This window comes from Lynx rufus, unplaced genomic scaffold (assembly GCF_022079265.1).
Source record: "Lynx rufus isolate CCGP_SWC_20201006 ecotype Redwood Valley unplaced genomic scaffold, mLynRuf1.p SCAF_8, whole genome shotgun sequence".
In the NCBI taxonomy this organism is placed as follows: Eukaryota; Metazoa; Chordata; class Mammalia; order Carnivora; family Felidae; genus Lynx; species Lynx rufus.
This window is the reverse complement of record NW_025814896.1, coordinates 125,465,544-125,489,110: the sequence shown is the minus strand read 5'-3', so window position 1 is coordinate 125,489,110 and position 23,567 is coordinate 125,465,544. Positions and strand designations below refer to the sequence as shown.

Sequence of the window (23,567 nt, the reverse complement as noted above, 5' to 3'; positions counted from 1 at the left end):
AATTTACGTTTTTAACCTTAAAAGTTATGAGATTATAGGAAGAGTTACCACATTGTGTCCTTTGATAAGAAACTGTTATATATTCAAAATAATTGTTAATTCAGTTTAATTTAAGGAAATATGTTAATAGACAAAATTGATATGGGTCGCCAGAAAAAGTCATGACAATAATATGTAAAGATATTAACATTTTATTATACTAAAGACAATACAAACCAAAAAAAAAAAATTCAGTAATACACAATTTAAAGGACTGTTTCTCTAAAAACTATAAGCTTTCAAGCTGAAAAATAAAATACATATATCAAATGTATAAGTGAAGAATGGTTACGCTTATCATTAAAATTTAAAAACACAACATTACTTTTGTTACTTGTTAGAGTGATATTTATAAAAATATAATTTTATTGATTGGATCCTAAGGTAAAACAGTAAAGATAAAGTAGGATAGTTTTTCCTTGGTATAAAGTTATAACACTCTTAATTCAAAACTAAAATCTTTAGTTACATGTTTCTTATAATGTTTCATGTAATGTTCACTTGATCTATTTTTAGAGATGTGTATTACAATCCCCTGATCACAGCTTCAGTAATACTCTAGCAAAAAAAGAGCAAAAAATAAAGTGTTAAACAGTGCTAAATTATATTCACCTCAATTTAGTTATATGAACTTTTTTATGTGTAAATACTCCATACAATTTACACTCTGAGTAGTAAGTCTGGTTTATACTATAAATACTGTCAAGAGAAAATAGGTCAAAAGTTCCCATTGTAAGTATGGTTATCTTACTAATATAAACATTTAAAAATTAAATGGCTCAATTGGTAAATAAAGAAATATTAAACTTTTCATTCTATTTCCTACCAATCATTTCACAGTCATAGCTTAGAGACACTAAAGTTTGCTCTTAAGGATGTGAATGTTTATTTCCTTTAAAAAATGACACTGATTCTCTAGAAGATGCTCGTACTGTTTATCCAGTAATATTCAGGCAATTGCAAGGGCAGATATTAGCAGGAACATGGAAGTACGCAAAAGTATCAAACACACCAAGCTCTCTGTATTTCCAGGTGAAAATTTTGAGTAATTTAACGATGTATTTGTCCAGATTCATTTTCTTGCAGCTTCCCTAAAATGTCATCAAGTGACTAGTTGTTAAGGCCAATGCCTTTTTTTTTTTTAATGTTTTTAATTTATTTTTGAGAGAGAGAGAGAGACAGAGCATGAGCAGGGGAGGGACACAGAGAGAGGGAGACACAGGATCCGAAGCAGGCTCTGGGCTCTGAGCTGTCAGCACAGAGCCCAACACGGGGCTTGAACCCACAAACCATGAGATCGTGACCTGAGCTGAAGTCTGACGTTCAACCAACTGAGCCAAGGTACCCTTATTTTTAAACATCAGAAAACAGAAACACAGTTTCATACACTTAAATACAAGATAAATGAGAATAATTACATTCTATTGTAAATAAAGAAGAAAAAGAGTGAAATTATTTTCTCAGCAAAATCTAATTGAACCTAAAACTCCTAAGTTCTGTTCTTTAGAGTCCTGTTACAAAGCAGTGGTCTTCAGAGATGATACAGAGCCCTTGTCTTCAAACTTTTTGCTCTGATCCCCTAAAATAATTTTGACAAATAAATGCTGCCTTGTGCATATTTAAATGAAAATTTTCATCATAAATTTTAGTTACAAAATATGTAATTTCTGCCATTTTAAAAATGCTGATTTTTTAAAATAAAATCTAAATTAGTTTTCCAAATGTCCTATGTAATATTAATACCATACTGAATCAATACCTACTATCATTCTTCCAAAATAAAATATTTAAAATAAAGGAATTTGTATTTCCTTGACTTTATATTTACTTTCTACTTTCTCCACAGAATTTTATTCTACTTTGAATCTTGGAAATCTTTTCTTGATCTCTATTAACACTTCTTTGAAATAAACTTAACACAAACAACAAGCACATAAACATTGATATTGAAATTACCTTTAAATTAATTTTCTTTGACCATAAGGCCTCCAGTATTTTTAATCATCTGGATTGAGTCATCATTACAACTAATATGAGCATGTAATTGATCAAACAACAAATAAATTACAAATTTTGGCAAAAAATTACTAAAACTGAAAGATGAAAGGCAAACTTTAATTGGAAAAGTATCTCTTAATGGAATAAATTGGGGGAGTGGTGTTTATGAGGCCTTGATTTAAAAACTGTTGAACCATCCATCCCTTTGTTTGGCTCTCTGGAGATTTTACTTTTCCAAGTTCACCTTAGAAGATTGAGGCTGGTAGAAGATTGAGGCTGCCTTCCTGGTGTAAAGTCAGGAGAACAGCGATGTGAAGTGAGAAATGGGAACAGAGAATGCCAACTGAGTCCCTGTAGCATTTTAGGAAGGTCAGCTTAAGGATTTGCAAATGAATTTGGTACAACTTTCTGTGCACCACCCCCATGTCCCTATCACCATTTGAATACCATTCCTCTAAGATCCCTAGGGACAGTGTTGTTAACTTGAGCTGTCTAAGAAAAAGTACTTTTCCTGAATTACTCCTTTGGTTAAAGAACTGATTTTTAGGGGTGCCTGGGTGGCTCAGTCGGTTGAGCGTCCGACTTCGGCTCAGGTCATGATCTCAAGGTTTGTGAGTTCAAGCCCCGTGTTGGGCTCTGTGCTGACAGCTCAGAGCCTGGGGCCTGCTTTGGATTCTGTGTCTCCCTCTCTCTCTGCCCCTCCCCCACTCGCGCTCTGTCTCTCTCTCTCTCTCTGTCTCTGTCAAAAATAAATAAATATTAAAAAAAATTAAAAATAAAATAACTGATTTTTACAGTTTCTTAGATGGTACATTTTGAAATCTTACACATTTCTTACATGTTACATTTTGAAATCTGCTTTTGACCACTTGGCTAGCCAGTATATGTGCTGTCTGAGCTATTGCCTCACTAGTCAGCTAACTCATTCTGTACATGCACAGATTCTGAACTGAGCCATATTAAGGGATCCTAGCATAATAGCTCCATCTGTTAATAAGAACTCAATTAGCATATACTACTGGAAAAGCACTAGAGAAACAAATAGGCAGCTTTTAACATGTAAATACTAACTGGGCAAAACAGTCTATTAAAATATTTTAAAAGAACTCTAAAAAAATAAACACTGTATTACTATTGCTCATCTTAAAATGTAATGAATAGGGCCCTTATCCCATGGAATGTCCTAAAATGTTTGGCTCAGTTGTACTACTGAGGGTGGCTTAAAGCAGAAGCAGAAAACCTTCCAGAAAGGATATGTTTGGCGTTCAGTCTCTGCAGATAGGAGTTGACCTTATCCTGGAATGCCAGAGTGGCTTCACATCCACAAGCATCTTCTGTGGAGATGAGTCTTCGTGCTTCTTGAATGGCTGATGATGACAGTATACAAAATGTTACAGCTAATTAGAAATCATCGCAAGTCAGGAAATCTACAATTCAATACTTCCATTTTTAAGACTTACCTAAATGCATTTTCCAGGAGGTAAAAGGGTATAAGCACACAGAAAGAGGAGAAAATACTTTGGAATGCTAATGTCACAGAAGAAATTGAATTAGATGTTGGGAAGTGCTTACAGTTGCCAAAGCTGGGTGTTGGTTATATGAGAGTTCACTATATTCTCTATACTTTTGTGATCGTTGGAAACTTTCTGTGATATGAAGGAAAATTTTAAAAAGTTGATGTAGGCGCAAGCCAAACATACAGAGCTAAGATAATTAATCTTATTATGATACTGTGTCCTTATTAAGACATGAAAATGAGGAAAACAGTTCTCTCTTTGGCCAAAATATTCAAGGATTAAATGAATAAAATGAAATAAAGGGATTAAATTCAGGATAATTCCTGATGTCCTATACAGACTCTTATTCTATTGGATGGTCTGAATTGAGAGTTCTAGTTCTTACCCATAAATACTTTGGAACTAAAAAATTCAGGTTGGTAACAACATTTAAGCAAATAACCTGGGAGAATGATAATGCTAACTTCTAGTTCTCTCTGAAATACAGTGAGGCAGCTATTCCTACTCAGTATCACAGCCCCCAAAGTTGCCTAACAGAAGTAAGAGTAACTTCCCAGGTCTGAAGACTGGTATACAGTCTTGCAGTTGGGTGGTACCACCGCCTGAGGACAGGGAGTGGTCCTTTGCTCCCACATTTTCTCCTACATTCTACAAAGATAGGCTATTGAGGGGACCATAAATTCACTTGATTAAATATAATCTACCTACCTGTCCAAATCCTGCTGACTTTTAGGGATAGCCAGTCCAAACCAGTCAGTCAGTAAGCCAGAAAGTAGCTACTGAAATTAAGTACATGCCCGTCATCCCTGTACCGAGCATATAGTTGGCACTTAGAATACTTTTCCAGTGTTACCTCGCCTGATAGACTATAAGCTCTATGAGGGCAAGGGCTTAGCGGGGTATTCTAATTAAAACACTCCACAGAAAATTTAAAACTAGGATATAGCACAATTGAAAGTTGAGAGAGAGATCCATTCACAATATCATCAAAAAGAATAAAATCTTTAGGAAAAATTTAACAAAAGAAGTACAAGACTTATACACTGCAAACTACAAAAACATTGATTTGTCTCCCATTCCTTCCTCAGGACCTGACAGGGTACTAGATATATGAGTAGCTCCACGAACACTTGCTGAGAAAATAAGTGAACGGCTAGACAAGTGAGGTCGTTACCTAACCCGTCATAAATTATACTGGAATCCCCATTTTCCAGGAGAAGAAAAAAATGCCCAAGACTGATGTTTCTGAGGATTAAACACCTAGATAGGGTGACAGTACCCTGACATACTCAAATTCTAGAAGCAAGTTGCTCCCTATTACCCTCGCCCTCCTCAAGAAGCTGATCCATCCGTACTTCAAATGAAGAAGTAATTACCAAGTAACTGTCAGGGGCCGTGGAGGATGCTAGGAATACAGACATCTACTATCTTCAGGGATTGGAATTCACAGTCTACAGGAGCATAAACATACAAGTCCCAAACTCTGACTTTGCTCCCCAAATCTGCTTCAGCCTCAGTCTTCCTCACCTCAACGGAGATACCCCATCCTCTTCCCAGCTGCTCAAGGCTGAAATAGGAAAATCATCCTTATTCCTCTCCTGCCCTATTCCCTGGTTCCTGTTCATTCTGCCTCTGAAAAGTATCTGAAATCATCTTGCTTCTGTCACCACTGCCACCCTCCTCGCCCAAACTGGGACCACTGCAACAGCCTCCGACTGGTCCCGTCTTCTGCTTTTCATCCCCTGCAATCCACACAGCAGGTAGGGTGACTCGTGAAAATATAAACAGAATGCCTCTGCTGCTTAAAACTCTCCAGTGACTTCCCATTCCCATAGAATAAAATATAAACTCCTTGCCCTCACCCCAGTAGATCAGCAGGACTTGGCCCCTGCCTCACTCTCCCAGCTATCTAATACCACGCTTCTTCTGGCTAGTCATGCTTCCCTCACACTGGCTTCTCTCCCTTCCTCTCCCACCAAAGCCACCACCGCACAAGCACAGACTGGCATTGTTCTCCCTCCATCCGCCAGCCCCCCAGTCCCAACCTAACTATGGCTGATGCTCGGGTCTCAGATGTCACTTCCTCATCCAGGCACTCCCCCAACCCACCCTGTCTGAGGACCCTGTTCTTTACCCCTGGCTCTTATTTCATTTATAAATTGTCACTTCCTTGTCTTTTCCCTTTAGACTATTATCGAAGACCATACTTATTTTGTTCACAATTATATACCTAGTGCCTAGCACATAGTAGGCGCTCTATTTGCCGAATGGATGAAGGAATGGTTGAAGGAACACACAAGTAACCACAACACAAGGCATCCTGCGTTGAAAGAGGGCGGAGCTCAACAGAAGTAGAAGGGGAACCCTGGTAGAGGGGGTAAAATTAAAACTAGGCCTGGAAATTAAAGAAACAAACAAACACTCTTTTTCAGTATTCGATTCACACAAAGTAATTTAGAGAACACTTATGCAGGTAATGAAGCATATTGAAAATAAACACTAATAAAGTTACTGCACTAATGAAAATATTATGAATACTGCTGTAGACACATCCTTTAGTAAAAATATAAACACAGTCTAGAAGATATTTCCAACACACACACACAAAAAATTTATATCCAGAGATGTGAAGAGTTCCTTTGAGTCAGTAAGAAAAATACAAATAACCAGATAGAAAAATAAGGGCATAAATAGCATTTCCCAATAAGAAACTGAAATGACCAAAAAATACAGGAAGAGGTGCTTAACCTCTCTAGCAACCAGGAAATGAAAGAAATAAAGACCACGGGGAGATACTTTTTTGCATCGATGAGACTGGCAAAAAATCAATGCAACAAAACCAAATGATGGCAAGGATGTGGTTCTCGGATTTTGACGAGCAAAAGCGGCAAGGGAAGGGGATCCCAGCAGAGGGTGGAAACGGGCAGGGCATGTTTCCGGAATATCCACGTGGTGGAGCACAGGACATGGAAAGGAACGAATCTGGGGATAAAGGGAGTGACCGGGTGAAGAAGAGAGGTCACCAGGGGCAGGGAGAGAGGGGACAGGTACAGAGCTTCAGTTTGCAACGATCAAGTGCTATGGATGGAGTGTGGGATGGTTGCACAATAGGAATGCACTCCACTTAACTATACTTTTAAAACATCTTAAAAATGTTTAAAACGTGAAGTTGTATGTTATGTGTCTTACCACCACCACAACAGAAACTCTAACTTAGGACGGGACTGTGATTAGAAAGAGAAACAAAGACAGAGGAAGGGCCCACGAGGGATGAATGGCCGTGGGCAGAATGGTTTTGTTCTGAAGACAACTGGGAGCCACTGGAGGATTCGGACTGGGAGGAACAATCAGGACTGTGCTTCAGACTTGGAGAGGAAGGCTTCCTCCTGGAAGATTGTCCTTCCAAATGACATAGGCTTGAAGTCCAGTCTTTACCTGAGCACGTCTTCCTGTCTTCATTCAAGGTGTAGCCGGCATAACACTCGCAGTGATAGGCCGCTGCCCCGTCGTCCACACAGATGTGCTGGCAGCCGTGAGAGCCCAGAGCACACTTGCTGAGAACTGGCCGGGAGCGCGGCAGGAAAGAAAATATTCCCAAGTTACAGCAGGAAACCAAACGCAGATTTCTGGGTGAGAAAAACTTCGGTGTGGAGGCAACAGATGCTGAGGATGAACCCTTCAGTTGTCAGCAACAAATCTCCCACTTTTCAGGAGAAAGCCTATTTTCCTGTTCTACATCTCACATGCCTCTAGCCTCGCCTTTTCCTGGCTCCCCCCTTTTCCCTTTAATTTCTTGCAGATATCTAGGGGGTGCCTTCTCTTTCTTTCCTGCCTTGCTCCCGGCCAGTTCTGACTTTGAGTATATGGCTCAGACCTTACCTTCGGCTTTTCCTGATGACCACGAATGCCTCCAACATCTCCAGCCACATGTGGATGATCATCACCATCACCAAAAATAATGTATTAGAGACCTACTTGCACATGGAGCTAAATTTGATGCCGTGTTGACCAACGGCCTGGCCTTAAGAGTGTACAAAGTGGGAAAAGGGTGCCTGGGTGGCTCAGTCAGTTAAGCGTCCAGTTCTGGGTTTCGGCTCAGGTCATGATCTCATAGTTTGTGTGTTCGAGCCCCGCAACAGGCTCTGCATGGACAGTATGGAATCTGCCTGGGATTTCTCTCTCCCTCTCTCTCTCTCTCTGCCTCTCCCTGGCTTGCACTCTCTTTCAAAAAATAAACATTAAAAAAAAATTGTACAAAGTGGGAGAGAAAACACGAGCCTGAGCACATATGCACACATACACAAAGAGATTGCAATAACAGTGATGATGGTGAGGAGATGTGTATGTTTGGATAGTGAGGGGTTTACTATCTGTCACAGTAAATATATTACAAGGAGGTAGATGGTTTGCCCAGATTTGAGTGGAGAGCAGACAAAAGTGCTGTGCTTGTCTGGTCCCATGTCCACACTGGCCCAGGACAAATGAAAACAGCAGGTCTCCCTTAATAAACCCAGAAAGTCTTTCATGGAAACACAGGTTCTTCGTCCAACATCACAGGAGACCAACCTAACTGGTTTGTCCCCCTCTAACTCTTAAGTGTTCCTCCACAATCAGGAAACTTCCATGGCTCACTATTGCCTATAAAAGAGCTTTGGGGCACCTGGGTGGCTCAGTTGGTTAAGCGTCCGACTTCAGCTCAGATCATGATCTCACCGTTCATGAGTTCAAGCCCTGCATCCGGCTGTGTGCTGACAGCTCAGAGCCTGGAGCCTGCTTCGGATTCTGTGTCTTCCTCCCTTTCTCTCTGCTCCTCCCCCACTCACACTCTGTCTCTGTCTCTCTCTCTCAAAAATAAATGAACATTAAAAACAATTTTTTTTAATAAAAGAGCTTTGAGTGAAATGCAAGTCTCTACATAATTTATTCATAGATCATCTTTCCGCTTTAACACTGATATTCCCCTTCATTACTTCAGATTTTTCTAGCAAAATGCCAAATAGCAGAATGTTTCATTTTTCCCCTCATCCCAGGCTACCAGCGGCTCTACCGACAACAACGGGCCATGCCTCCACCCCCAGCCCCCCCCAATCTGGGGCTCCACATTTAATCTACAAGCCTTGCTACTGGCCAGCAGGGGAAAGCAGGCCATTGGAGGGGATGTGACCCAGGTTACGTACCCCAGCTTTAGAACAGTATCCATCATTACTTTAAAATATATAAACACTAACTTTCCACAACCTGGCCTTGCTCTTCTAGCTACCTTTGCAACCATGAAACAGTATGGCTTGGTGTTTGAGAGCATGTGTAACCACCAGAGTAAGGGCCTGGGTTCAAATCCTCACTCTGCTACTCACTAGCTGAGTGACCAGGACCAAGTTATTCAACCTGTCTATGCCTTGTTTCCTCATAAAGTTGCTCACAGCAAATGCCTAGAACCATGCACAGCATACAGCAGGCACTGAAGAATGTTGGATATTGTGACCTGGGAGTATTGCCTGGGGTAGTCTGCCCTAACTGAACACTTTCTTTGATTTTTTCAAAATAAAATGTTCTACTTTATTCCATAATATCTGTTAATTTAAGTGTACATTTGTTTTAGTTTCCTTTTTCGAGGTCTTCAGTGTTCCTGGTGGCTTAAGGTACCAAGTGGGATATTTGTAACCAGTTTGAGAAGTACAGCCATGAGGCTTCTCCACCCCAACGGACTTAGTCCTATCACTGAGCAAACCAACACAAGCCACTCCCCTTGGCCATCTGGCTCTCCAGTCCTCTGTCTAAACCTTCACCATCCTCACGGCTCACCTCCTGCCCTACCCTCTCCATACCCTTCTCCAGGCAGCCCACCTCCCCAGCATCCACAGCCCTCGGTTACTGTCTATCCCTCTTCCTGGCTAGTCTCTGCTTTCTCAAGGTGTTGGTTCTCTTTGCACCCAGTCTAGAAGTTGCTCAGAGACACAAAATGCATTTCTTTACATCCCCACAGCATTTTGCACAGTCCTGGAAAAAAAATAGGTACTCAGTATTCTTTAATTGATTTGTTTTGTTTTCTTTTTCTTTTCTTTTTTTTTTTTAAGTAGGCTGGATGCCCAGTGTGGAGACCAACATGGGGCTTGAACTCAGGACCCTGATCTCAAGACCTGAGCTGAGATCAAGAATCAGACGCTTAACTGACTGAGCCACCCAGGCACCCCTATTTTTCTTATTTTTTTTAAGTTTATTTATTTATTTTGAGAGAGAAAAAGAGAGAGAACCAGAGAGGGGCAGAGAGAGGGGGACAGAAGATCCGAAGCAGGCTCCAGGCTGACAGCAAAGAGCCCGATGCGGAGCTTGAACTCACGAGCAGGGAGATTATGACCTGAGCTGAAGTCGAATGCTTAACCAACTCAGCCACCCAGGTGCCCCTCTTTTTTTTTTTTTTTTTAAAGGGAATTGGTGATTTGCCATTTCCCTTATTCTCTCTTCAAAAGGTCACATAATATGTCTCCTCAAGGGATAGGAACATATACATAAAAATCTTATTTAAAAGTTTGAATATGCCAAAATTAAACACCGCCTTGAGAGGCACGAATTTCTCTTAGAAAGTGTTTTTACATTATAAATGCCACCCTGTTCTGCCAGTGAGTTTAAATCAAATTAATGAGGATTGGCCAAGTCATAAGGCTCAGATTCACTGAAGATTGATCATCTAGAAACTGTCAGGGAACAGCTTACTTCAAACTTACTGGAAGATCTGTGTGGGTCTAATTTAGTCATTGACAAAGTCTCCTTTACTAAAAGGATCCAGCTTTAAGATTAACACTACAGAAAAGTTCCTGGCCAAGTTTTAATTGGAAAAAGATCAGTTCAGCCTATCACACCAAATAGTTACTGTCCAACTGACTTCCTCTAAAGTTCCCATTTGCTTTACAAGTCCCCAGTATACAGAGCTATAAAATTTTCCTGGATAAAGACCCTACATTCAATTAGCTCTTCTCATCTCCCCCCCCGCCCTACCCATTTCTGAAGTGAGCTGTATTTGCAAAATGAAACGAGCTCACTGCTGTATGAGCTATGTGTGTCTTCGTCTATAAGTACCGTGGACGGTCTAAAGTCCGACTCTTTAAACTGTCTTTAAGAATCGCTCACTATGTGAATTGGAACTTGGTTTCCCTGCCATACAAAGAGCCAACAACGAAAGAATTTGTTCAGTGGACCTTACCGGAACACGTTTTATTATCTGCGTTCAGAGTGTAGCCTTCGTAGCATTCACAGTGATGAGACCCACCTCTGTCATTCACACAAATGTGCTGACAGCCATGTGTACCAAAAGCACATTGATCTTGAGCTGCCAAACAGAAGTCCAGGAGAAGAGAAATGAAAAGGAGAAAATTTTTGTATTACCCGTATATAACAATCTTCTTACTTGCAGCTAGAAATATATAAGAGGCAAACCTATTACAAACTTTCCACAGCCATCTGTACCATTGGCTCATACTGGACGTTGGCTGAGTTAAACAAAATCCTGCACACACAGTGCTTATTCTTCATCTTTCCCCAACTGATCTTCAAAATCACCAAGAAGGAGTTTTTATAATCTAAGTATCTCATAAATACTTTCTAAAGCATTCCTTCAGGACTTATTGTATTTACGCTGAATCAGAGGGATACCAGCAAATATGTGGCTAATTACACTAGATTTAGAAAGACATCAAATTTGAATCTGAAGAAACTGTAATTCAGCCCTCTCCTGTTATAAGTGAGGAAGCTGAGGGGCGCCTGGGTGGCTCAGTCAGTTAAGCGTCTAACTTCAACTCAGGCCATGATCTCATGATTCGTGGGTTTGAGCCCCATGTCAGGCTCTGTGCTGACAGCTCAGAGCCTGGAGCCTCTTTCGGATTCTGTGTCTCCCTCTCTTTCTGCCCCTCCCCCGCTTACACTCTGTCTCTCTCTCAATAAATAAACAGTAAAAAATAAATAAATAAATAAGTGAGGAAGCTGAATCCAAAGGAAACCAGCTGACTCAGAGCAGCATCAGAACTCAAGACCCAAACTCAGTGCACTTTTCTGTATGCAGACAGGATACTTTTCAACTATTTTTTATCTTTAAACTTTTCACTTTGAAATCATCGCAAGGCATATGAAAAAGTTCCAAAAATAGTACAAAAATTCCTGTACTCACCCATCTCCCCAAATGTTAGCATCCCATACAACCATGGTACAATTATCAAAACTGGGAAATTAACGCTGACACAGTACTATTAACTAATCTACAGACCCTCATTCAAATTTTGCCATTTGTTCCGCCACTAATGTCCTTTTCCTGGTCCAGGATCCAATCTAGGACCCACATTGCATTTCATTGTCACATGTCCCTAGCTCAGTCTGTATCTTTCATGACCTTGACACTTCTGAGAAACGGTGGAAAATCACTTTGTAGAATGTCTCCAAGTTTAGGTTTGTTTGAAGTTTCCTCATGATTCTGGATGTTTAGCAAGAATACAACAGAAGTACTATGGTGCCCTCAGGACATCATGTCAGGAGATGCATGATGTCACCACAGGGCATTACTGGAGGTGTTCACTCTGACCACTTGGTTCAAGTAATGCCTGCCAGGTTTCTCCACTATGAAGTAACTGTTTTTCCCATGGTAGGTAATAAATACCTGTGGAGCGTTCTTTGATTTTAACCTACTAAAAACTGTCTTCAGCATCTGGAAAGCACTGAAAGGGCTGGGTACAGAGATGGAAATGAACAACACACTCATGCGTGTGGCCCATGATACATACATCCTGCCATTTCTGACTTGTCTAATAAGACTGGTCTGACTTACTAGACAAGTCAGAAATGGGAAAACCCCAAGAGAGAAAAACCAACCAAGTGCCTTGTCAGCATGACCTACGCCTCCAACACCAGCTAGGGAGGCATATAGATAGGGAGGCAGCAAAAGTAAACCCTCCTCTCCCACTTACCTGAACATGTTTTCTTGTCTTCATTCAAGGTGTAACCTTCATAGCACTCACAGTGATAAGAGCCAGTTCTATCGTTCACACAGATGTGTTCACATCCATGAGTGTTAAGAGCACACTTATTGATAGCTATCAAAAGATGATCAGGACAAATGTAAACACACAGAAAACATGGTAAATTAATTGAGCCACTACACACACACACACACACACACACACACACACACACACACACACTGCTACTGAAACAAGGCAGCTCAGCACAACAGGAAGGTTGGGAACCAACCAACCAACAGACAGGAGGTTGGGAACTAAAGTCCTGTGTTAGCTCTTTCACTAACAGACCCTATGACATGGGTAAGTCTTCTTCCTCTGTTGTGTCTCCATTTCATCGTCTATAAAATGAGTATGTTGAATTAAATAATCTCTAAGTTTCCTTCCTCTCAAAAACTTTTTTCTAGGATTAAAAAAAAAAATAGACCTAATTCCCATCTTTATTGATTATATGTGAGTATTCATATACTAGATGAGTGAGAACCTCCCTAAACTTTCTTCTGTGTCTAAATTCAATAAGCAGCTTTGGTCACAGGGACAAAGGGGAAGCTTGTATTTAATTAAGTAAAATCCAGGAAAAGTTCCAAATCCTCAGAAGGACCAAAAGTGTTGGCCCCCTTCCTTCCTAACCCATTTCCCTACTAACCCTTTTCTCTAAAACTAATAATAAGTACTATAAATAAGCTGATTTAGATATTACCTCACTTTTCTCCTCTCACTTTTCTGCAACAATTTTGGAGGAAAAACGTGGATAAGCAAGAGTAAGCCAACCAAAATGCAGTCAGGAGAAAAGCACACTGCCAGTCCAAACCCTAGAGAGTAGGTCCCCAGGTAAGTAGCAGTCAGACACCATCCCTGAGCAAGCCTCACCTGAGCATGTCTTCATATCAGCGTTCAGGGAATATCCTTGGCTACACTCACAGTGGTATCTGCCTTCCCCATCACTGATGCACACGTGCTGGCACTGGTGTGTGCCAAGTGCACACGGGTCCAGGGCTGTGCACAGGAAGTTTACAATAGTCAGTATTGACACGTAAGACACATTCCAGATAACTCTCTTCCATGTCAGAGAGACATCACTCTCTGGGTTCCTCTCCAATTATAGTTCACTATAAACACTGGGTATTTGTTTTTGGCCTCTGGCTTATTAGAAATACCACTCTTCAACTAATAATGTTATGAATTTAAAATTACAGATTTTATTGTCAACTCTCTCAAAGAGAAAGGAAATTTTGAATTGGGAGCCAAAGCCAAGTACTTACATGGGTCAGGTCTTCAATTTATCCACCTGTTTAGGAAAAAAGACTTTTTACTTCCCAACTGCAAGACATGGGGAGAACTACAATGTACTTCTTGAAGGTCTACGAGCTAGCTGGCCTATTGCAGCCAGAGATCTGGTTTCCAAGGGCTCTATCATTTGTGTCAAAACAGAAGTCACAGGCAGGCATCCCTCTGGGCCTGGAACTCTCTCACTCTTGGGCGGCAATACATATTTGAACATGCAAATGGTGGAGGGCAATGCCTGAATGTGCAGCATGGCCCTTGAGCCCAAATGTTTATGTATGAAACTTCAGGGCCTCTAATATCTGCAAGGAGAATAAACTCACATGCTTGATGCAAGCAGGTGAAAAGAAAAGGAAGACCAGAATAAATGAGATTATGTTAGCTAAACTGCATACCCATCGTTTCACTCCTGGAGTTGTTAATATCTCATTGGATTTTTTTTTTTTTTCCCTAGTGACACGCCTTGAAGAAGAATCAATGAATTTAGTCATTTCTGAGAAACCAAGGAGGACTGTTGGAGGAGGCTGGCATCCCTGGGCAGGTAACCCAGCCTCGACTGCTTTGGCAACAGGTCAAGGCTAATATTTGCCCAAGAAGGGCCTTTTCATGGGATGATCTTTCCAACCCGTTGACTACAACAAGCTGGTCCTCAGTCTTTTTTCCATAGAGAGGGGATTTTTTCCCCCAGAACAAGCAGGCCTTTTGTACCAGAAGGAAAAGATTGCCACTCACCACTTGCTACTTTATGGCCTTCAAGCCCAAACCCAGGTGCTAGCTGTGAGACCCAACTCTGCCACAGACCAGCATCTTTATGGAAAAGCTCTCACCCACAAGCATAAGGGGTTTTCCTGGGAGAAAGAAAGCCATGTTCTTTTGAGAAACCAATGAATACTAAGTAGATGCCACCAAAGCCAAGGATAGCTTGTGAAGGCCCAGTGTCTTGGGACAGGAAAGACAAGGGGCCACCAGCCAGGTTTGGTTGAGATGAGGCCAAACTTAGCTCCAGACCAAGACTTCATCTCCCATTTCCTGACAAACTGGTGATTGCTGAGTTCCACATTAATTCTGATATAAAGACTCCTTGAAATTTGCAATTGTAATTATTGATTCACTTGTTTGTCTCATCACCATACCCAAACTATTTTTATTGCTTGATAGTAGGGAAGGAATATCTTTATCTTCATATCATCAGTGATTAATTAATACACATCAAATAAAGAGATGGGGAATAGATTACATAGCAAACGGTATCTACATTTTAAAATTCACCTGAACCAGGGGCACCTGGGTGGCTCAGTTGGTTAAACATTCAACTCTTGATTTCGGCTCAGGTCATGATCTCATGGTTTGTGAGATCGAGTCCCATGTGGGGCTCTGTCCTGACAGCACGGAGTCTGCTTGGGATTCTCTCTCTCCCTCTCTCTCCGCCACCCCTCTGTTCCTGTGCACTCGCTCTCTCAAAATAAATTAAAAAACTAAAAATAAAAAATAAAAATAATAAAATTCACCTGAACTAAAAATTTGCCCATACCTGTTTGGATAACTCCATGGAGGGCTTTGAAAGACTATACCTCTAAATGATTTTAAAAACTAAAGCATGAATATAGATAGAGAAAGATAGACAGACAGACAGATAGATAGATAATAGAAAAAAGAAACTTAAAAAAGTATGAGTCTCACACATTCATAACTCTGATCAGTGACTGAAAATAAAGCCCAGCCTTAAGTAAATTCATATTCATGGATTTGACTGCTAAAAGTTCCAATTAAATTAGCATGCTCAGGGGTGCCTGGGTGGCTCAGTCTGTTGAGCATCCAACTTTGGCTCAGGTCATGATCTCCCGGTTCGTGAGTTTGAGCCCTGGGTCAGGCAGGCTCTGTGCTGACAGCTCAGAGCCTGGAGCCTGCTTCAGATTCTGTGTCTTCATCTCTCTCTGCCCCTCCCCTGCTCATGCTCTGTCTCTGTGTCTCTCTCTCAAAAATAAATAAACATTAAAAAAATTTTTTTTAATTAACATACTCATATTCAAACTCCATCCTAAAGGGAAAAAGACAGAAGGACAGTAACAATGATTTTTTTTAATCTGCTTCTTGCTACCTCACAAGTGAGCTGAAATCCCAACCTCCCTAATTCCTAATCCCATCCCTCCATGAAGAATAGTCAGAGGAAGAACAAAATCTGAAAACTAGTGTATCTAGGGAGTAAGCAGAACCCTGACTGCCAGTTACACTGGAAAACAGGCCAGCTGATCCTTCCATGGACAGACAGACAGCTGCTGCTCCTTGTTTTCTGCAGGAAAACAGGTAGAATTCTGTGACATCCAGAGATGGTAAAGCTAAAGAAAATATCTGGGGAAAATGGAGCTGTGGGCAGAGGGGAGAAAAGAGGTGTCTTGAGTTTTTTATTTTTATTTTTCTCTGACCCCATCAGGGAACAGCAGGATCATTTATCCTGGATATTTCTAGACCTTCACATTTCTAATGCAAACATGAAGATTTTATGAGCAAACCAAGTTACATATAAAGCAACTCTATATTCCTAAACCAACAAAGTGTGTTTATGTTGGTAAAAAAAAAAAAAAAAAAAAAAAACAAGAAAAGCACTGCTTATATTTTGGTTTTCCATAGAGTTTCCACCCCCCCCCAAAAAAAAGAATAAATCTTTTATTTCTTTTTCTTTGGATACACAGTGTCTGAATACATCATCTTTTCTATTTGGGAGCAAAGACTTACCACAAAAGGTCTCCTGGAATCTAGAGGAAAGTTTCTCGATGACCCCATAGGTCTCCACATAGAAAACATGCTCATCTAGGGGCTCACTGGCGATCACCTTGAGGGACTCCATGTCTGCCCGGTCCACGCCCACGGCATAGAGCTCAATACCAGATGCCCGGGCCCGAGCGGCCACCTCATTCACCTGGTCCTGAGGTCTTCCGTCTGTCACAATGATGGCCACCTTAGGGATGTTGGATGTGGGCCCCCGAGCTCCTGCCTCCACCGTGAAGGCCTCATCCATCGCTGTCTGGATAGCCAGACCCGACATGGTGCCTGTAGACAAGGGTGTGATCCTGGCCACAGCCCGCTTCAGCGACTGCTTATCCGAGTGGGTCTGGAGATGGAACTCAATCTTCACGGTGCTAGCATAGTTCACCACCGCCACCCGTGTGTCCGCCGCCCCAATGTCCAGAGTGTCGATTATCTGGGAGACAAAGGTTTTCACCTTGGTGAACTCCAGGGGCCGCACACTGCGAGAGCTATCAATGATAAACACCAAGTCCAAGGGCTTGCTCTTGCAAACACCTGCAAAGGAGGGTGTGGGAAAACAGGCATGACTAACCAATAATCTGATCCCAATCAGCAATGGAGTCATCCTCACACCCAGAGAGCCCTGGTGTTGGAGACCCCACTGTCTGTTATCTTCCCCCAAGACCATCCTCCCTTTAGACGTTGAAAACTCCAAGGCTGTCCAAATTCCTTACTAAGAATTCACATTGGGGGGTGAAGTTTCTCCAAATATCTAACCTACAGGCTGGCTGAACCCCAAAATTTCACCTAGAACCTCATCCCTCTGCTTCAAGTTTTGTTCCCAAGATTCCTCTTGACTCCCAGGAATGAATGGATTCCAGCTCTTTCTCAGGCACTTTGGCCATGAGCCAATGGGACAGTGTCCCTAAATGGTGTGAAAGGTGAGCTCAGGACAGCCTACCTGCACACTGTCCAGGCCTCACAGACACCTCAGGCAATGTTGCAGTTCAAGGCGAGCACACTACTGCTTTTCTGGAGATTTCCTTCTCCTACTCCAGTGCTAAGGAAAAACTGACCCAAGGGAAGCCCTAAATGCCCCCTCCTTCTCATCATTCATCAGGTTTAGCAAACTCTGGGGCCCCACAAGCCTGAGAGTGGGAAGAAGAATGACAACAACTTAATCTGACCCATGTGGGATGCCTGGGTGGCTCAGTCGGGTAAGTGTCCAACTCTTGGTTTCAGCTCGGGTCATGATCTCACGGTTCATGGGTTCAAGCCCTGCATTGGGCTCTGTGCTGATGTTACGGAGCCTACTTGGAATTCTGTCTCCCTCCCTCTCTGCCCTTCCCCTGCTCGCTCGGTCTCTCTCTCTCTCTCTCTCAAAAATAAATAAACATAAAAAAATTTTTTTTTAAATCTGACCCATGTCCGCTGTGCTTCCAACTCTGTGCGTGTGTCTGGTTTTCAGAAGCAGAGATGTCCACTGGTGCCCACCCTCTGCCCCCACCAACCTCTCATGGTCACCCCCTTTTCACTTTTTTCATCCACCAGATACTTTCTTGAGGGCCTCCCACGTATTAAGCCCTGGGGCTACAGAAGCAAAGGAGCTTGTATCTTTCCTACTTAAAAGTACCAAGCAAGTTGCAGTAACACCACAAAGCTTTGTTTCCGTCTCTGCCTTCTTCTCTTTCTCCCTCAATCTCATTCTACACTCCTCCCTCTCCCAGCCACCAAAATCAAGTCATAAAGTCAGGACTGGCTGAGAGAAAAGCCAGGTATTAAACATCTTTTTCAATTCATTCCTCCTCCTCCTCCTCTACACACACACACACACACACACACACACACACACACGCACGCACACCACTCATCATACACACCAAGTCCTAAATGGAAATGTAACTGATGCTTGAGCATGAAGCATCAACCAGGGTTCTTGCCTTTCTTAGCAGGGGGGCTGGAAGGTGATGCTACTGTAAGAAGGCAATTTACACAGTCATCTAGGGGAAAAGATGGATTCAAAACAAACTCCTAGGCAAGACGGGTTGTGACAGAAAAAGCCCAATCTGGAACAGGATTGATGACTCTATATAGTTTTCTTTAAAAACGGAAAATTATCGGGGCGCCTGGGTGGCTCAGTCGGTTGGGCGGCCGACTTCGGCTCAGGTCATGGTCTCGCAGTCCGTGAGTTCGAGCCCCGCGTCAGGCTCTGTGCTGACAGCTCAGAGCCTGGAGCCTGTTTTGGATTCTGTGTCTCCCTCTCTCTGACCCACCCCCATTCATGCTCTGTCTCTCTCTCTATCTCAAAAATAAATAAACGTTAAAAAAAAATTTAAAAATAAAAACTGAAAATTATCCTCTTAGTTTTATCCAGCTTCCTGGAGGTATTCAATTAAAAAAATAAACCATACCTTATTTTCAATAACATCTTAGAGATCACAGTTATTGTACCAACATAGTAACTCTGTGAACAACCTTCAGAGGTGCAGAAGTTGTTTTTATACCCATTTTACAGGTGAGACGACTGAGGTTCAGGGAGGTGTAGGAGTCAGAAAACAGCAGATCATGGACTAGATTCCAAGTTTCCTGACTCCCAGCCTAAAGGGGCTTTTCACTGCATGGCTTCCTCTTTCTGAGGCAGTATTTTCCACCACAAAAAAATCAACATTATCTCATGTACCTAGTAAACATCCTGCTTGTTGTCTCTGAGTCACCACCCTGAAATATGCTGTATGTCATGCATTTAGTTAAGTCAAAAGGAGTTAAGTCTTTAAAAAAAAAAAAAAAAAAACTCCCAGAATTTCATTTCATCCCTTGATTACCATGCATCAGGAACAAGGAAGAAGAATCATACTGAAAATCCTCCATGGACATACATATAGGTGTTTCTGCATAACTGGAGTAAAAGGATAAATACATGGTGAGCCCATATTTGACAATGATTTCACTAACACCCAAACGGTGTCCTTACTAACGCCACGGTTGTGTTCTTTTAGTAAATATGCATGATTCCTTCCTTCTCACATGGAATCCTGTGTCAGAGGGATATGGTGGACAGAATCATGCTCCCTCCCCCCAAAGATGTCCATGCCCTAATCCCCGGAACCTATAAGTATGTTACTTTATCTGGGAGAAAGACTTTGCAGATGTGATTAAGTTAATGACCTTAAGACGGGAGTTCATCCTGGACTATTGGGATGAGTCTGATGTAATTACAGAGGCCCCTAAAAGTGGAAGAGAGGCAGGAGAGGAGACTCAGCCTGCCTTTGGTGGCTTTGAAAACAGGGAAAAGGCCATGAGCCAAAGAGTGAAGGCAGCCTCTACATGCTGAACCGGGCAAGGAAACAGTCTCCCCTAGACCTTCCCCAAAGGGAAACAGCTCTGCTGACACAATTTTAGCCCTTTGAGACTAGTGTGAGACTTCTGATCTACAGAACACTTACTAAATACATATGTGCTGTTTTTAAGTCACTAAGTTTGTGCTAATTCATAACAGTATCAATAGAAAACTAATACAGGGAGGCTCAACGTCGATGGCAAGACATTCTGTGAACATCTGGTTACTTCCTGATTGGATGCCCTCTGCAATATCACTGGTTTTGAATCTCACTCCCCTTTACTAGATAGATGGCAGCGCTTTGATTCTCAGAAACCAAGAAAGTGAGAATCCGAATTTCCTAAAAGATTTCCGTACTTCCAATTTTGCTGATTTCTGATAGTCCTGCTAGAAATAAAAGCCTATAGCAAAGCGTAGCAATTTCTGGGTGCAGAAAGAAGGCAATTTGAAAAAGGGTGACATGTGATGTTTATTAAGGCTTAGCATTCAAGATCAGTTTGGATTTCAAGTAATGCAGGACCAGTGCTGCTTTGGAGGAACATGAACACCCCATGCAGAATCCCTCCTCCCTCTCCCAGTCCCATCCCCAAGGGAGGTGGGTCAGGACCAAGAGGTAAGGTTACCTTTTAGAAGAAAGGCTTCCCTACACTCCCAACCCCACCCTTCCTCCCATCCTGGAGCAACCAGCAGGCTACCACTGAAATTAACCTTTGTGAACCCTGGTACTCCCTGGTTCCAATGCTGTCACCATTTCAAATCCAGCCCACTGGGGCTGACGCAGGAATGAGTCCTTTGGCTCCTTCTCAACATTATCCAGAAAGGTGCAGAAGGGGAGAGACAAAACAAATCAACCTGAGGCATAAAGCGTCACTGGGTGAATGAGACTGGAGACCCAGAAAATGGTTTGATGCAGCCCGTCTTCAGCAAGACTGAAACTGGACATTTTGGTAATGAAGATAAAGTTGTATGTAAACCATTTTAAGAGCTTGGTAGACTGTAGCAGTGGAAAGACCCTTGTGTAGGATTTTAGAGCCCTCAGGAGTTTTATTCTGGGCTCTGACACTGATTTGCTCAGCCATTTGATAAACCTCTGTTTATGTGCTTTTAGAGGTTGTGTCAGATGCTCTTCCAGCTCTGCTGTACTAGGAACCTCTGCCAGAGGAACCAACTACTGACCAATCAGGGAAACGGAATTGTTCGCCAAAGACCCAGTGTCCTGGTGTTTGAGGATCTAAGTGAGTAAAGGTTGGGATTGGGACCCAGTCAGTTGGAGCAGAACACCTGGTCTTGGCAGAAGAAGACGTGGGGACCAGGATGATTACAAGACAGGTCTGGGGCCATCCAGGGGGCCTCTCAGGTTTCCTTCTTAGACTCACACCCCCACCCCACCCCCACCCCCGATATCCCCCCCTCCCCTGCCTCCACCCCGTGTGAAGTCCAGTTTGATTTCTGGTCCAGATCCTAGACTGGATCAAGACAGCCTGAAGGCTGTGGCCAGGGGAGGAAGGGTAACACACACACAGAAGTGGGGCTATCGATGAAGTGATTTCCAGAGAACTAAAGGCAGAATCTCAGGAAGAAAAGGTTTGTTCAGAGGTAGGGGCTGGCACCAGAACGCTGAGAGGCGTTCCCGCGCTGCCCCATCCTCCAGGCCCAAATTTCAGACGGAAGTGCCTGGACTTTGAGCTTCAGGTGACCCAAATTCTAGTCCCCACTAGGAGTGACTTTGGGCATCGCCCTTCCCCTTTCTGGACCGGTTTCCCCCACAGGCTTCATCGGGGAACGGGATTCTTTGTCTCGCATCGCAGTCTGGCTCAGGCTGGGATGGACGGAACACTTGGCGGCTGCACGGGGCTTCTCCAGGTCGATGCTCCGCTTCCCTTACCACTCATCCTTCCCGCCTGGGCCTCCCTCCTTCCCTCCCTCCCTTCTGCCGGCTGTCCCTCCCTGGTGCCCGCTCGCGTCCCTCCCGAGCCGGGGTCCCACTGCCGCCCCCGTACCTGCGCCGCGGGCCCCGCCGGGCTGGCCGGTCCCGGAATAGGGCGCGCCGGTGGGGGCAGCGGGGGCAGGGCGGCGCCCGGGGCTGCCCGCCGGGCCGCGCATCCCCAGCCTCCGCGAGCCCGGGCGGGCCAGGGGGCCGGGGGCGGCGGGGGTCGGCGGCGGCAGCAGCAGCAGCGGCCAGAGCAGCAGGAGCAGTCCCGGGAGGTGGCGCAGCATGGCGGGCCGTGTACTCCTGCAGGGGTCTGTCGTCGAGGGCTCGCTCGTTCCTGCAGCTGCGGGCCTGAGCCCCGCGCCAAGGAGGCCAATTTAAAGGTCCCGCCGCCCCGCGCCCCGCCCACCCCGCGGCCCCGCCCACTCCGCCCGCCGGGCCGCCAGAGCGCGGGAGGAGCGGCCGGGCGCCGCGCCCGGGAGGAGCGGCCGGGCGCCGCGTGAGCCTGTGCGCGCATTCCGGCGGCAGAAACGGAATGTCTGGGCGAGCCGGCGGCGGCGCGGTGCCCGGAGCCCGGCCCGCAGAGGCCCCCGCCGGGGGCCTCGTCTGGGTGGGCTCGTCCGGGCGCCTCCTGCCCGCGCCCCGCCTCTCCCGAAACCTGGGTCCTGGCCTGCGAACCCCCTCCCGGCCGCAGCCCCGCCGCCCTGCGCCCTCCTCCCGCCCCTGCAAGGCCTGACCCCCGGCCCCAGCCCAGGAGGCCCAGGGCTCTGCCTTCCCGCTCCGGCCAGGGGTGCCTGCGGCGAGGTTTCATCTCGCCCCTCACACTGCATTCCTTTCCCCAGCCAAGTAACCCAAGTTTTTGCTATGGACTCTCGGTAAAAAGAAAAAAAAAGCCTCAGATTCTAGCAGCATGAATAGAAATGCTTTCATCCCAGCTTCAAACATCCATAAACATTTGAACTTATATTACCAGGAATAGAAAGTCAAACATACATTCCCCAGGGAGCCCCCTGCCCGCTTGGAAGGACCGCCTGTACCCACAGAAGCTTCGAAGGCGCTCCTATATCGCATTTCCTCTCCGGAAGGGAGATGGTGGCGGTGCAGGGCTGGAGGCCACCCAGGGGACCCTCCAGGAACTCAGTCTCCTGGAAGGAAAAAGGCATAAATGGTCTACCTGTCTAAAGGAACATGGTGAATTTAGGAAAAAGAGACAATATCCCTGAAGGAACCAGACAGGCTTCTAAAAACAGGTGAGATTTGAGCTGGATCCTAAAATGAAACAATGAACATGAATTCCAGCAGATCCTATCTGGTCTTCCTGCTTCCAGACTATTAGCCCTCTAAAATTCACACTCCGCGCAGTAACCTTAAAATCACTTCTTTTCTTTTTTTAATTTTTATTATTTATTTATTTTTGAGAGAGAGAGAGGGAGGGAGTAGGGGGGAGGAGAGGGAGACACAGAATCCCAAGCAGGCCCCAGGCTCTAAGCTGTCAGCACAGAGCCCGATGTGGGGCACGAACTCACTAACTGTGAGGTCATGACCTGAGCCAAAGTGGGAGCCATCCAGGTGCCCCTAAATCACTTCTTTTCTTAAACCCTTGCAACTTCGCTTATAGAAAAATCCAAATTGGGAGTGGGGTGGGGTGGGGGTGGCTGGTGCCTTGGTGACTCAGTCCCTTAAGTGCTGGACCCTTGGTTTTAGCTCAGGTCAGATCT

The 23,567-nt window shown here is 44.0% G+C and overlaps 1 protein-coding gene across 1 annotated transcript; it reads right to left on the bottom strand.

The window, feature by feature from the left end:
• Window positions 1–1,089: 1,089 nt before the first annotated feature.
• On the bottom strand, window positions 1,090–22,139 carry MATN3 (matrilin 3). The gene is made up of 8 exons (XM_047067930.1): window positions 21,920–22,139; window positions 16,571–17,137; window positions 13,424–13,549; window positions 12,503–12,628; window positions 10,753–10,878; window positions 6,990–7,115; window positions 3,294–3,404; window positions 1,090–1,145 (listed from the first exon to the last, which is right to left on the bottom strand). Exons 1-8 carry the CDS (start codon window positions 22,134–22,136, stop codon window positions 1,090–1,092), a joined length of 1,455 nt encoding a protein of 484 aa, XP_046923886.1. The 5' UTR covers window positions 22,137–22,139.
• Window positions 22,140–23,567: the final 1,428 nt, after the last annotated feature.